At 52.6% G+C, this 15,022-nt stretch overlaps 2 protein-coding genes across 5 annotated transcripts in view; one reads left to right on the forward strand and one right to left on the reverse strand.

The window, feature by feature from the left end:
- tsc2 (TSC complex subunit 2) overlaps window positions 1-9,405 on the forward strand; it is a 24,268-nt gene extending 14,863 nt beyond the window's left edge. For 3 of the 4 annotated variants that reach the window (XM_023841008.2, XM_023841004.2, XM_023841007.2), the window contains 13 exons: window positions 968-1,189; window positions 1,276-1,488; window positions 2,055-2,123; window positions 3,771-3,904; window positions 4,003-4,502; window positions 6,011-6,089; window positions 6,219-6,305; window positions 6,387-6,573; window positions 6,657-6,796; window positions 6,899-6,977; window positions 7,641-7,732; window positions 8,487-8,585; window positions 8,775-9,405. In XM_023841008.2, coding sequence (XP_023696776.2) covers window positions 968-1,189; window positions 1,276-1,488; window positions 2,055-2,123; window positions 3,771-3,904; window positions 4,003-4,502; window positions 6,011-6,089; window positions 6,219-6,305; window positions 6,387-6,573; window positions 6,657-6,796; window positions 6,899-6,977; window positions 7,641-7,732; window positions 8,487-8,585; window positions 8,775-8,948 — 2,075 coding nt within the window. In that variant the 3' untranslated portion in view covers window positions 8,949-9,405. The remainder of the gene's footprint in view (window positions 1-967; window positions 1,190-1,275; window positions 1,489-2,054; window positions 2,124-3,770; window positions 3,905-4,002; window positions 4,503-6,010; window positions 6,090-6,218; window positions 6,306-6,386; window positions 6,574-6,656; window positions 6,797-6,898; window positions 6,978-7,640; window positions 7,733-8,486; window positions 8,586-8,774) is intronic. The other variant, XM_023841006.2, reaches the window with a different exon arrangement.
- A 118-nt stretch (window positions 9,406-9,523) lies between these two features.
- Window positions 9,524-15,022, reverse strand: part of pkd1a (polycystic kidney disease 1a) — a 60,630-nt gene continuing 55,131 nt past the window's right edge. Inside the window, exons 43-47 of the mRNA XM_023841003.2 lie at window positions 14,842-15,016; window positions 14,251-14,538; window positions 14,013-14,147; window positions 12,809-13,102; window positions 9,524-12,643 (exon numbers count right to left, since the gene is read on the reverse strand). Of these exons, the coding sequence (XP_023696771.2) occupies window positions 11,915-12,643; window positions 12,809-13,102; window positions 14,013-14,147; window positions 14,251-14,538; window positions 14,842-15,016 (1,621 nt within the window). The 3' untranslated portion in view covers window positions 9,524-11,914. The remainder of the gene's footprint in view (window positions 12,644-12,808; window positions 13,103-14,012; window positions 14,148-14,250; window positions 14,539-14,841; window positions 15,017-15,022) is intronic.

Consider the following 15,022-nt stretch of genomic DNA (forward strand, 5'->3'; position numbering starts at 1 on the left):
ACGGCTTTTAATTTTGTGCGGACACTCTCAGCCCGCGTCTACCTTTCCTATAACACTATCACGTGATTAAAACCAAACCTAAGGGAGGCATCATCTGACACGCCCACTCTGCTTCAAATGTCATCTCGCTAACTGCTGCGATAAGGGATCCGAAATAGAAGAGAATCGGGCCACGACTACTCCTCTAATTCCGTCCTAACTTTCCACGTAACACGCCAAATGTTCTAAGTTTCCATGTAACACGCGAAATGGCCAAACGAAAAATTTCTGACTTTTTCTCAGTGCCCACTAGTCCAAATCCTGCCTTGTCTACTTCTGAACGAACCGAAGATAATTCAGTCAGTGGGTTATCTGAGGTACAGCCACCGGCGTCCGGAAATGTACAGTTATTAAAGAATGACAACTCCGTCCCGTTAGCAAAGTCTTCTGCGCCCGCAGCTCCGACGCCTGGAAGACAGTTTAAAGCGGCTTGGTTACTGGAGTTCGTTTGGTTACGGTATGACAAGGGAAAGACGTATTGCAGCTTTTGTGCGCAAGCCGGACAAGAAATTGCTGGTAAAACAGAATTCATTTGTGGTACGAGCCATTTTAAAAAGGAAACTATGAAAAAGCATGGTGAGAGTAAGAAACACAAGAATGTCAGAGTATTGCTTATTAGTAAACATTTGCACTGTTCAAATTTATGTGTCATTTATTATTTTTTATAAGACCTTGCAGAGGACACTAGTCGGCAAGTGAAATAGCCCAGATAGGAGAAAGGAAAGGCAGTGTGAGGTAGACCAAAGAAATAAATAAACAATACAAGTAAATATTAGTTGTTTATTTCACATTTGGCATGCGGTAGAGATTATGGCTCCCAAAAAAAGCATTTGGCTCCTAAATATTTTGGGTTTAGGAGCCAATGGCTCCCAAATTTTTTTGTTCTGCCTGGAGCCCTGCTGAGGGGCCTTACCTGCCCCTCCCCCAGGTGGCCATGCCCTCCGTGCCGGGCCCACCCAGAGCCTGAGTCCGCTGGTCTCGCCCTCGGATGAGATCTCTGCTGCCGGCCTGGATGGGCTTGGATCCCTGCGCTGTGAGGAGACTGTGACGGTGCCGCAGCGGCCGCCGCCCCGGGACAAGCAGAACCTGCCTGAATTTGTGCCCGCGCTGACGCAAGGCTGGGCTGAGATCTTCATCCGCAGGCCCTCAGGTGGGCATGGGCGCCATGCTGGCCATCTTAAGTGACGCGCAGGTGGCAGGCCTGAGCCGGGCCTGACCGTCTGCATCCCCACGCAGGTAACACCAGCTGGCTGATGTCTCTGGAGAACCCACCCAGCCCCTTCTCCTCGGAGCTGGGCAACATGCCCCTGCAGGACCTGTCTAGCGTGCTGATGGCCATGGAGAGGCTGACGGACGCGGACCCCCCCGAGTCCCCTGGCCCTCCCCCTGCTGCCGCTGCCGTCCCTCCACCGACCCACAAGGCAATGCTCATGCAGCGCTCAATCACAGGTAGGTCCTGCTCTCATATGGCCCTGCCCATTTGTGGCCCCGCCCACCTCTGGCCCCACCTACCGCCCACTAGGGCCACACCAGGATCAGAAATATTGTGTGTCAAATTTCATAGTCTTTATTTCTGAATGTACCCACTTCTTTTATGGGGAGGATTGTGGGATTGTGAGGGATCTCCTTTCCTGTGACCCATGGCCGATGGTTCTGCACTTTGTCAGCTTCCTATCCCAGCATGCCCTGCTCCATGGGCCCTGCTTGGGCAGCTGAAGCTCTGTAATGGTCTATGCCCCCCCCCCCTCCCCGACCCCCGCTGTCCGTAACGTTGTGTTTTTAAGTTTGTGTTGTGTTTTGTGAACGTGTGTGTTTACGTACCGTGCCACTGCATTGAGGTTAATCAGCTGCATATGTGCAGTTTCACACCAAAACAGTGTAAAATGCTTTTTTTTTTTTTTTGCTTCCTTTGTAAAACCCATATCTGCCTGCCCTTTTTATCTCACTTTGTTTTGTACCGTCTCCGCCCCTCTTCCCCCCCCCCCGCCTCCGACGGGATTGCCCTTCCTCCACAGTGGCATCTCTCTCCTCTCTCTGCCTGTCCGGCCCCCCCACCAGGTTACACAGGAGTATTTCCTGGGCAGGTATACCCAAAGTACACACCTTTCCTCGTGCCTGTTGATCTTCTGCGTACCATTAACACCGGAATCAACACTGCTGGCGTGTAGAGAGAGCAGAATCAAAATGAATTAAGAGAGAAAAAAGCACCCCCCCCCCCCAATGGATCACAGCAATGAACCATCCAGATGAGATTGTTCATGATTCATGGCACCATGATTCCTCTAACCCTTCGCCCCCCCAGCACGCCTGCCCACCTGCTTCTGAACGGTCTAATACCGCATGATGAAAGGCTACCTAAAGTGAGGCCTAATGTCAGCACGGCGCCCCCCCCCCCACCCCCAAAGCGAGGCAGGTGTCCCTCTAAGGCAGCTTCCATGGAAAATCCTGTATTTTGAGCTCTTGCCCTTAATCACGTAGCACAGGAATGGCAGTGTCCTGTCATTGGCTTCTGGGATGGCAGTGGGCGTCTTGCTGAAGGAGGTCCGGGCTTCGGCCCTCTTAGTGTGGCCATGTGTTGAAGGCATGTGCCTGGATAAGGTGGAGAACCGTGTGGATGCTGGTGCGGGGCTGCTTGCGTGCTCTTCTGTGTGGCCCGATGCCCCCCTCCCCCGACTGGTGTGCATGGCTGACTCGCCTCACGGTGGGGGGTGTGTTCGGGACTCGGGTGGGTTCTTGGTTCTGCAGCCAGAGGATGCTGAAGACGTCAAGTATCACTGCCCACTGGAGCCCTATTGGCCATATTATCAGGACTGGGAACCAGTCTTAACGACCTCATGGAACAACTGGAGAGTGACCCCCAGGAGAACTTTGAAGACCACATATGGAGCTCTGCCCGTCACATGGATGGAATGTCAAGAAGACTCGGATGGAGACGCTGGTCTCCTATGAACTCAAGAGTTAGTCAGATCGGGAGGGATTAGTTGGATCTTTTTACGTAGATCATACGCAAATGGTTTTTCTTTTACCTTGCATTTATTTATTTTTTATTTCTGGACTCCTTTGTGTTTGCAGGGGCATTCAAAGTTTTCCTCTTGTCTTATTGGGAGTAGTAGGGAAAAACCTTGTGTATGCCGCCCCCCCCCAAGCCCACTTTCTTTATCGTGGAGTAGCGCCCAGCATCAATTGGTGGAAAGACATCCCCGTCCAGGGGTCTGGCAGACTGGTGATGCAGCTGAATAATTTAGACCCTCCTGACTTATTCTACCTCCTTGATTTAATGACGGCTAATTTTTGTTAGCGGTAAGGCTTTCTGATCAGGGTGTGGGGAGCGTGAGATGGTAGGATAAGAGGAACAACCAATTGGTCTTTGATATCCAGACTCATAACTTTGATCGTGTTTGTAGGATGAAGAGTACTTTTTGACAGATAGAGTTTAGAGGGCAAAGGACACTTTGAACCTGAGAGAGAAGACTGGACTATAATGTGAATATGTACATATGACTGGATGGAGCAAAGGAAATGAGAGAACAGAAGAAGAAGGAATTCAGATCTGCTCCATCGACTATCTCGGACTGGACCAGAAGCAGACAGTCCTGTGCTTTTCCCAGCTCCCTCCACCATCTTAGAGGACCAAAGTCCCGTTTCTGCAAGTGTCTGTCTGTGTGTATATATGCCTGTTTGTTGGAGCTGCGCTCACACGCCTGGCTGTCTGTTGTCCTACACCCCTGCAGACTCTGTGGTCGTCGTGGAGGGTGGGGGTGCTGAGTCCTTGTCACAGTCCCCCGGAAGCGAGGAGTTTGAAGGTGTTTCAGAGCCCATCTTCATCGGCACAGACCACTGCAGTGGAATGGGACCCTACAGCAGGGTAATAAGTGTCCCGGTGGGGTAATTATCCTCATTTAAGGTAACTCAGGGGGCTCGAGATTATGGTAGAAGCGATGTAAGGTTTTCTGGCTTCTCCAGTCTTCTTCTAGCTCCAGCCAGGATGAGGACAAGTCTACGCTGGAGGAGGTGAGCTTGGGGGCCATTCCGATCGACCAGTCCCCTGTCCCTCCCTCGACCTCTGGGGTGCCGGAAGCAGAAGTCCACTACCACCCAACACAGACCCTGAACAAATCAAGCTCCTCCCCAGAGCTCCAAACCCTGCAGGAGGCCTTCGCAGAGGGCCCTGGCCTGATGGAGGGACCTGGGGGGCAGGCCCCTGGGGGGCAGCCCCCCGAGGATGAGGCAGGGGCTCGAGTGGAGCTGGCGGACCAGCCGGAAGCCCCTGCCCCCACATTGGGAATGAGGCTGGAGTTCCCAGCCATCCAACCGGGGCCCCTCTCCCCCGGGGGCCACCGACCTCGGGGGCACACCATCTCGGTGTCTGCCCCCTCCCGTCGTGAGAGGAAGATGGAGCGCGACGCTTACCACAACCGGGCCGCCTCTTCCAACTCTGAGAAGAATTCTGGACTCAATCCCAGGTGGGCCCCGGTGTTGTGTGGCGTCCATCCAGACCAGCTATCAGCATGGTGATTTAGGGATTGGGTCCTACACTATAACCAAGCCTGGTACTGGCATCTCAACACATCAGCCACAAATCGTTAAAAGCTAATGAAAAAAGTGAGTCTTTAATAGAGACTTAAGTTTATCTAAGGACTGGGCCGTTTAATCTCAACTGGCAGCGTATTTCAGAGTTTAGGAGCCTCCACCGCAAAAGCTGAGTCACCCCGACTCCTGAACCTGCTACTCGGTACTAATCAGAGCAGCTGGTTGGCTGAGCTTAACGCTCGCGCTGGAGTTCAAAGGCGAAGGAGCTCAGACAAACAAGCTCAGCCCATTTCGAGCCTTAAAAACAAGCAACAATGTATTAAAATCAATTGAACAGGAAGCCAATGTCGAGATGCCAGTAGCAGGGTTATATGATCATATTTTCTCTCCTGTGCGAACACGAGCGGCTGCATTCTGCACTAGCTGCAAACGGCATATAGATGATTGTTCCAAGCCCACATACAACGAATTACAATAATCTAAGTGTCAGGAGATGAAAGCACGAGCGTCTTTCTCTAAATCTTTCCTTGGTAAATAGTCCTTTACCTTGGCTGAGAGTCTCGGCTGAAAAAAGATGGTTTTGTTGATGGAGCTGATCTGTTTGTTGAATTTAAAAGAACTATCAAAAATCACTCCAAGGTTTTTAACAGCTGGCTTAATCCACTGGAGTAGCATTGAATCGCCAAGAGAGCTGCTCAGCTTATCCAATGCCACAGGTTGACCAAACATAACAACCTCGGTTTTCATTGAGGTTAAAAAAGTTTAAACTGAGCCAATATTTGACTTCTTTCAAACAATCTAGCAATGGTTGCAGTGAACTCTGGCATTTTGTTTTTAATGGCAAATACACTTGTATGCCATCAGCAAAACAATGGAATGACATACTCCTGGTCACTTTCCTGTGTCGCTTTCACATCAGGAACTGGGACCGTTATGCTAAATAACCATGGAAGATGCAAAACGTTTATAGGCTATGACACGTTTGTAGGCGATATGAAACAAAAAGTATATTGGTCAGCGACTGAAATTTCCAATGCAGAAATATGAAGATGCAAGCAGAAAATGTATTAATTGATGCATTAAATGTAAGTGGAGTACAGATCTTCCTGCTCATTCTTGGTCCACTATATCTCTCTCTGCACTTCCGTGTAACTTCCAGGTTAGTGCTTTTGCTTGTGGTCCATTAATGAGCAAGCTATTGCTGTAAGCAACTCCCCAGTAGATCGGGTTCGAACAAAAAGCACCTGTTCTGGAGTAGGTACTAGAAAAGGGTTCTGTTTCTGAAACTGCCTCTGATGAACTACAATCCAGAAAGAAGTTCCAGCAGTGTAACGGCACCTTTATCAAACCGCCTCACCCCCATTGCACTCGAGTCGTGGGGTTGGGGCACACTTAACGTCTGTGACATAGTGCTAGCTGACACGCCAATCCGCTTTTCCAGCTTTGTCTTCCTTCAGCTTTTCCACTCTCCCTTCTTCGGGAATGAGGCCAACAAGCCGCTGCTGCTGCCCAAGTCCGAGGTGAGGCCCAGTCCGCTGCTTGCGGCCGTCCCGCCGTTTACGCCTGCTGTCTTGGACCTGGACGCCTCTGTCCAACGTGTGTGGCTGTTCTCACACCAGCCTCACGCGCATGCTGCACTTTCCTGACAGCTCATCGACCGGACTGTCAAAGTACTGGATCAGATGCCCCCATATGACACGCACAAGATCGGCGTGGTGTTCGTGGGAGCAGGACAGGTAACTGGGGGGGGTCTTGCTTACAATAGTGTGCATTTGCTGAACATGTCCACATCCTCTGACGGCGCTTTGCTGCTGCAGGTGAACAACGAAGCCTCGATCCTGTCCAACGAGTACGGCTCCAACAGGTACACCCAGTTCCTGACCGGGCTGGGCAAGCTCATCCACCTGAAGGACTGCGAACCGGACCAGATCTACCTGGGGGGCCTGGACCATTATGGTGACGATGGGGAGTTCACCTACTGCTGGCACGACGACATCATGCAGGGTGAGAGGGGGCGGTGGGCAGGGCTGGGATGGGCGTGGCCTTGTACCAGACGGCGGCACAGATCCGTGTTTATCTGCCCCCAGCCATCTTCCACATCGCCACCCTGATGCCCACACGGGAGTCGGATAAGGGCTGCTGCAATAAGAAGAGGCACATCGGCAATGACTTTGTCATGGTCGTGTACAATGACTCCGGAGAGGAGTACAAGCTGGGCACCATCAGGGTGAGTTCAGCGGACATGTTTGCTCATACAAACCCCCCCCCACACACACACACACACACACACACCCCACCAGAGTTCATGTGGCCCCCTCTCACGCTGCAGGGCCAGTTCAATTTCGTAGAGGTCATCATCCGACCCCTGGACTATGAGAGCAACCTGGTGACCCTGCAGTGTCGGAAAGGTAAGGAGGAGCTCTGGGCGGAGTTGGGGCCCCAGTGGGTGGTGTCAGGAGAGGGGGGCGGAGAGGGGAGTGGGACAGCGTGAACGCCATTTCATTATATTGGATTTGGGGTGGCTCAGTGGGCAGCCTTGCATCTGCAGGGTTGGTGTTCGAATCCCACCTCTGCATGTACTTCTGTATGTGGGGTTTGCGTGTTCACCCTCTGTGTGGGGCTGACGCGTTCTCCCCATGCGCGTGTGGGGCTGACGCGTTCTCCCCATGCGCGTGTGGGGCTGACGCGTTCTCCCCATGCGCGTGTGGGGCTGACGCGTTCTCCCCATGCGCGTGTGGGGCTGACGCGTTCTCCCCATGCGCGTGTGGGGCTGACGCGTTCTCCCCATGCGCGTGTGGGGCTGACGCGTTCTCCCCATGCGCGTGTGGGGCTGACGCGTTCTCCCCATGCGCGTGTGGGGCTGACGCGTTCTCCCCATGCGCGTGTGGGGCTGACGCGTTCTCCCCATGCGCGTGTGGGGCTGACGCGTTCTCCCTGTGTCAGTTAGAGCAGTTGCCTGGGTCTGAGCTATGAGCTTGTGTTTGTTACGAATGGCTGCCTTCCTGTGACTCGCATGCACACATGCTCAGGTGTGGACCTGCATCTACTTCTCCATGCTCTTATTTCTGCAGATCTGGAGGGTCTAGTGGACACCAGCGTGGCTAAGATTGTGTCGGACCGGAACCTTCCACTGCTGGTGCGGCAAATGGCCCTGCATGCTGATGTGAGTACAGCTTCTTCTCCGTCTCCCTTCGCCGCATTCGCAGCTGCCGACAGCAGGGCCATCTTGGGGGGGGGGGGGGTGTGCCGGCCCTGTCAGGAAGTGACCTTATGCTACAGAATGGGCCGTTGACACACCGAAGACAGGAAAATATACTCTCGTACATGTTCTTTTTTAACCACCAAAACACAGCCCTGCTTGTCCCGTCAGTATTCCAATGCACACCCACTGTGGATTGCTCCCAGTCTGCGCTGGTTTGTTCCAGTCCTTTCCAGTTCGGTGTGCGAAGAGAGTCTCACTGGAGCTCTGCCCCCCCCCCGACCGTGCCCAGCCCATCCCCCTTCTCTGAGATGAGCAGGGAAACAGCTGCAAATCACAGAAACCCTGCTTTCATTAGCAGATGGGGGAGTGTGTATGAGTTCACTGACAAAATTCCTTTTCCAAAAATAGCCTGGCATGTATCGGGAAGCCTCCAGGTGCTCTGTGACTCTTTGCAGGCCCCAGTGGAGCAACTGGCTCTCTGACCCTCCAGTGGGCCTGGGGAGCCACGGGCTCTCTGACACTCTGCGGGCCCCGGGGAGCCACGGGCTCTCTGACACTCTGCGGGCCCCAGGGAGCCACGGGCTCTCTGACACTCTGCGGGCCCTAGGTTGCTGGCCCTCACACCTACACCCCGTGTCCCTTTCCCTCCTCTCCTGCTCATGTCCCTCCTCCATTCCCTCCTTACCTCCTTTGTCATCTTCCGCTCTTTCCTCAGATGGCGTCACTCGTGCACCAGCACCGCTCGAACCCTTCTGAGGCCTACGCCTCCAAATGGCTGGCGAGACTGAGGCACATCAAGAAGATCCGCACACGCGTAAGACGTCCCGCAGCCCCAGGGGCAGATGCTACCTCCCTCCGTCCCTCACTTCTTACAGCTGTACCTTTACAGCATTCCCTCTCTTTCTTTCTATTTGGCTGCCCTCCACTGCCCCCCCTCCACCCACATCCCCTGCCCCCCCTCCACCCACATCCCCTGCCCCCCCTCCACCCACATCCCCTGCAGGCCCAGGAGGAGATTCAGTCCCGGCCCCAACCAGGGATCTCCCTGACCCAAAGCCATGGCTCCATGCAGAGCAAGTCGTCATCCTACCAGCAGGGCGGCGCCGCACCCAACCCTGAATCGGGCCAGAGAAAGCGACTGGTATCCACTGTTGATGATTTCACTGACTTTGTTTGAGTTTGGGGCCTCCCTGGTGCCCCTTGGCCTCCCCCTTTTCCTGTTGGAGTCTGGGAGGTTCCCTCATGAGCTTTGACCTCTTCCTTTTCCCGTTAAATCCCTGCTGAGTGATGCTGGTGGCAGTGTGAGGGGTTAGGGGTGGGGCAGTATGTAACATCCCACATGACTTTGACTCACACAGTTTGACAGTACCCTATAGACTGGATCTATGTTGCCATGGCTACCACCATCCCCCACCCCCTTTATCAGTCAGTATCAAATGCGAAGGATGTTTTAAGTGGCACCGTTGGCATGGGGGCAGGTCGCCAGGCTCCTTTTGCCAATGGGCCCTCCATACAGAGTTTTTAAAACAAATGGTAAACTGCTCAGTCATGTGACCATAATGTAACCAGTGGGGAGGGGGAGTGACTGTATGTAAACATGAATAAAGATGAGCAGCCAGCCTTTGTGTCTCTCAGATGGATGTAATCTTTGTGTATGTCTGCTTGAATGTGCTGCCAGTCTGCATTTCTCCTCGGTCCATGTTCCGGTGGGATCCCACCCCCCCATTTCAGCGAGACGTGAGAGGGCAGACGTAGCTGTCAAACTCTTTATTTGACTTTGTCAAGTGCAGAAGCATGTGGAGTGCTACAGACAAGACGAGCTCAAGACGAAAAACAGACGAAACGCATAACAGCGGCGAAAACCCGCCGGTGCCATAATAAGACGTTAAATGCTGTACATGCAGCATGCATGCAGGCTTTGGCACAATCTGATTGGACGGTGTGACGGGGAGGGATGTGTTCCTGGTCTGCACTTTGACGACAGCAGGTGTGCCTTGTAGGGCGGGGGCGGCGACCATCTCCACCTGAGGGGGGGCGATGTGTTCATTAAGGCTTTCAGGTCAGGCCTCATCTTCCATTTAACTCCCTGATACATATATTTTATATACACTGATTGAGCATCGTATGAAAGCAGTACAAACAGAACAATGTGTGCCCGCTGGCCATTAGAACCACGGTGCTGTACCATTTGGACCTATGACGCTGACTAAGTCGTTCTTCAGTACCAAATACTAGGACAAGTGCTGTAAAGAAGGGTGATAATGTGTGTAATGGCTTATGGGTTTCCAGAGGTACAGGTCTGTGGGTTGCAGTGAGAGGACCTCCAGCCACGTGACGCTGACTGTCTCCAGTAAAGAAAAGGCACTTCTTTAGCGTGCGTTACCATGGAAGCAGCCCCATGCTGTCCCAGGAAGGATACTGAAATCAGTGCTGCGACCTTATAGCCAATGTAAGAAAAATAAATATTTACAGCATTCCACAATATGTACATATTTACATTGGACTAAAAAAAAGTTAACTTAGCAGTAATAATAAAAGATACAATGATTGTAACTGCTTCAGTGACATAAAGCAGAGGAAAGACTAATTGCAAGTGCTGCCCCCCCATTGGCTGTTTGGGGCACAGCTGGCTGGGGGGTGGGGCTTGTGCGGGGCCATATTCTGACAAAGCATCCGGACAAAATGATCTACTGCAGCCTGGGATGTGGACACAATGAGAACATTTCTTGCCTACTCCCATGCTTAACAAAAAATAAGCTGTCATTCTTTGGTTACAAATCAAAACAAATCCCTCGATTTGGGAGGGGGCGTGGGGGGGTTAGGGTCCCTGAGAAGAAAAGTGACAGTAAACATTTCTGGGAATAGAAGCACGCTGGCGGTTAGCGTTCCGTCAAACGCAAAATGAAGGGAAAAAACAAGTGGAAGTCGTTAAATATCCTGAAGCACTTCATGAATAATACAAAAGAAGGATAATTCTGTATAGGTTTTTTTAAATCGACATAAACTGATAATATATGGCATCATAACAGCTTCACATACAAATAAAGTGCAAGGTAAAAAAAAAATTAACTTAAGGACTTTTCTGGCTGTTAAGTGATGCGCAAGCTTTGGCAGCAACCGGACAGAAATAACACGGGGGGTGCAGTGTTCCGTGTGGCCGCTGTGAGGCCGGACAGCTTCGCCTGCACCTGTACCAAGCTTATCGTACTAGAAAGTGCTTTAAGATCAGCTGAGAAGCGTCTTTAGAGACACCGGCATGCTGGTGCCTCTGGCCGCGGGGCCCGCCAACGTCTCTCTGAATGGCCCGTGCCAGGGCAGCCTGGGGTTCTGTGAGACTGCCATGCTTCTCAACCCAGTCGCCTGCTGCCTCGTTAGTTTGCCCCCCCCCCCCCCCCCAAAGTTGGCATGGTCCTGCATTTTTCTGAGCATCTGTTTGGGAGACACTAAGGTGGTTCCTGCTAGGGTGTATCTCCCACCTTCCTAGTCTACACTCCCAGCCCCCCACCCCCCCCAGAGCTGCTTCGTACCTTTGGTACCTCCCTGCCGAAACATACACCTTGACTGGATAAAGTAAACATGAGGCGAAGCAATGGCAAGCTCTGGTAAGCTGTACTTATGTAGTGTACTGCAAAGTTCCTGTTAGTGCATAATACATGTTTCTGAATGTATGTACAGATTGCGACTGCTGTCTACCTGCAGTCTCCTTATAAACGCACACAACCAGCAACACACTGGACAAACTTCTAATTAATAATCATCAATGTCACTCATTTTCTCTTGAAGCATGATTCATGCCTTGTCGATCCCTCAACCAGCCTCCAGGGCTGGTGAAATGGGTGTGGGGGTGGGGGGGGTTGGAGAATTGCGGGTGGTGTTGGCGACCTGCACCTTGTTGCCATGCCGACTGGGCGGCAGGTGTTCATCAACACCTACTGGGCATGACGGATCGTGTGCTTCCCTGTACCTGACGCATGTAAGCCTGTCTTTCCAAAGTCCTGAAACCTGTGCTTGGCTGCCCTCCGTTCAGCGACTTGCTGGACCTCCTGGGTGACAAAGCCTGCTGTCACCCGGCAGCCTCATGTTCTCAAAACGACTCGAGGACGGGGCATTCCCTCTAATCTTTGCATCCCAGGGGGTGGTGCCTCAGGGTCGAGGGTGGCCCGACACATGTACATCTTTGTTGGGGTGCACCTTGTTCTTCAGTGGCGTGGGCCTACGCTTGCGTGTGGGGATGGTAGTGGTATGTGCTGGGTGCCGGAATAGGCTGGATGGGGCAATCTCGCCCTCTGCCTGGTTCTCCCATTCACGCCGTGGCGTGGCAGGAGCGGGGTCTGGGTTCGCATTTGGCCTGCAGCTGTTGGGACCGGTTTCAGACAGCCGGCTCTTATGGCAGCCCTTGCCATGACTCTTCCGTCCAGCGGAATCTCTCCGGCTGTGCTGCCTCGAGGACCGATCCCGCTTTCTGTCCGCACCCTGGTCCCTGTCCTGGTTCCGTTTTCGTGTGCAGCTCTGACGCTGGGCTTGCTCAAGCTGGCATTCAACACAGTATAGCTCCTCAGTGGCCCGCGTGACCCGGTCCAGCTGCTGCAGCAGGGCATCAAATGCGGGTAGCAGTCGCCTCAGAGTGGCCTCCACCTCAGCCCGCTCCCGCCAGGCTGCCCCACCTGGCACACCTGTGCCAACCTCCCCCAGGCTGCAAGGGCTACAGGAGACGGCCTGCCATGAGGTCTCTGAGCTGGCGTCCACGCTATCTGGAGTGGGGGGTGCCTCGGGGGTGTCTGGGGGTGGCAGGCAGAGGGACTTGCAGTCACTGGTGGAGGAAGATCGGGAAGGGGGTAGGTCCATACCCTCAAAGCGAACCTTGTGACGGAACTGGGGGGGAACACAGAGGGAAGGGACAGGAAAAAGTCAATCAGAGGTCTATGAGCTGTGCACAGCCCAACTACGTCTGTAACCCCCCTCGTTACCAAGAAACTCTCATTGCAGCTTCACAGGTTATTAAGCCACAGAAAGATGTGTTAAAGGGATAGCACCAACCTCCTTGGCTCTGCTGAGGCCCATCCACATCTTGAGGCGCCGGAGGAAGAGGTCCACCATCTCGTATGCCTGTGGCTCTACAGCAGGCCGGTACAACTCGGCACGTGCGTGACAGTAGCCGCGCAGCAGCGCCGACACGAGCAGCCACAGCAGGCCCAGACGCAGCACAGCAAAGCTCCAGCAGTACGCCAGGTAGTCAGCGGAGTGTGCCGGGGGTAGGCTGTGTCCCATGCCCAGCAGGGACAGGCAGACTGTGGACACACCATCAAGGCCCTCCTGGGATGAGTGGAATAGCTGTGTGGGATAAAAGGGGGAAGGAGAGTGAGAAATTGGGTAACTGCCATAACTGTCTGTGTCTAATAGTTACGGTATGTTTTCTGTGTTTAGTGATGTTGTGTCTGTGTGCTGATAGCTCTTTGAATCTGCCTTTGTCAATGACAGACTTGATGACAGTTTTCTGTGGGTTGATGACAGTTCATTGTGTCAGTGTTTGTTGATGACAAGACTTGTTTCTCTTGATCTCTATGCTGTATCTGTGTGTTGCTGACAGTTCTTTGAGTCCATGCTTGTTTACGACAGATCATTCTTTCTGTTGTATTACTATGTTGTGTCTGTGTGTTGACAACATTTTGTCTGTGTTGAGGACAGATTTGATGACTATTGTGTCTGTGCGTTGACAGTTGTGTCGACGTTTGCTGATGACAAGACTTGTTTCTCTTGATCACTGTGCTGTATATGTGTGTTGCTAACTGTTCTTTGAGTCTGTACTTGTTGATGACAGATTGTTTTTTCTGTTGATGACTATGTTGTGTCTGTGTTGATGACCAATAATTCTGACAGCATTTCTTGGTGACTGACTTTTGTTCATGTTGATGACAGTTCATTGTGTATGGGCTTGTTGATGACAGACTTTGGTGCATATGATCCCCTGCGATAGACTGACACAGTGAAGCTTCTTCATTCTAATATCACACTGAGTCATTAATGGTCGATAGTACTGACTCAAAAGCCCAGCCCTCTCACTTGTCACAACTAACAAAAGCCCTCAACACAATCAACATGTCCCTTCATGACAGTACTCAAATATATAAAATTCATACTTCGCTTTGAATAATAAGTGAAGGAGGGTCATGGGGTCAGGATGACATCAGGGATAAGATGGTCTACCATGTGTGGGGTAGTGTACCAGGCATTTGGTTCCTACCAAGCGTCCGGCATGTGAGTATGCTAGCAGTAGCACTAGGAGGACCATGGCCACGGCCAGCAGCTCCCAGGCTGAACGCTGGAGGGTCCTACCAAAGACTGTCCATTCCCGCAGGAAACGCAACTGGTGGGAGGCCTGAAGAGGTCAAAGGTGACAGTGAGATTCATCACAGGCTACGCACAAAGCGACGACTATAATCCTGAGTACCAGAACCAGAATACGAGCATCTTTCCTTCACCTTGAGCACCAGTACGAAGAGCAGCAGGGAGCAGACCTGGGTGAAGGCTTGGTTTTGAAAAGCTAACGAGTAGAAGTTGGTGTAGGCTAAACGACGCTGCCGGAAGGAGTCCCACAGCCGGTCAGAGAGTGCGGCCCGACTCAGCTGCAAAGCCGCGGCAGCCAGGCACAGCGACAGGCTGCACAGGCCCACCACGTTCCATGGCCGCAGGAAGTAGCCACGCCCCTCCCGGCGGGCCACAACACACTGGTGAATGCAGAAGTAAAGCACGAAGAGCAGCAGGAAGGCCTGTGGGGAGAGAAGGTGAGGACAAGGAGACGTCATGGAAATGTCACCATTACCGCTAGTTCTACGTACCACACGGCACTCAAACAATGTATATCTCAAAGCCTTTTACTTCCCTCACTTTTTACTTCCTAGCCTCAGTGATGCTGCTGAAATTCATAATACCTTCCCTCGTTTCCTTAATGCCGGACCAGCCAGTCGACTGCTGGGAGCTAGTTAGCGTGACTGTGGGATTCTAGCGCAGAGTGAGCCATGCTTTGCTTTAGGCTTTCTATCAGATCTGTGTCAGACAATTGACAGTGTTACCGTGAGCAACAGCGGGAGAGTCAGACCGCTGCGGAGCCCCTGCATGTGGCAGGTCTGGACATCTAGGCTGGATAATGCCCCCTGTTGCCCGGGAAACTCCAGCAGGAAGGTAACCACCGCCAGCAGGTCCGTGTTGGTATTGTAGAGGGAGAATTCAACAAAGAGTGCCTGGCTCCTGAAA

Source organism: Paramormyrops kingsleyae, chromosome 5, assembly GCF_048594095.1.
Source record: "Paramormyrops kingsleyae isolate MSU_618 chromosome 5, PKINGS_0.4, whole genome shotgun sequence".
Lineage (NCBI taxonomy): Eukaryota > Metazoa > Chordata > Actinopteri > Osteoglossiformes > Mormyridae > Paramormyrops > Paramormyrops kingsleyae.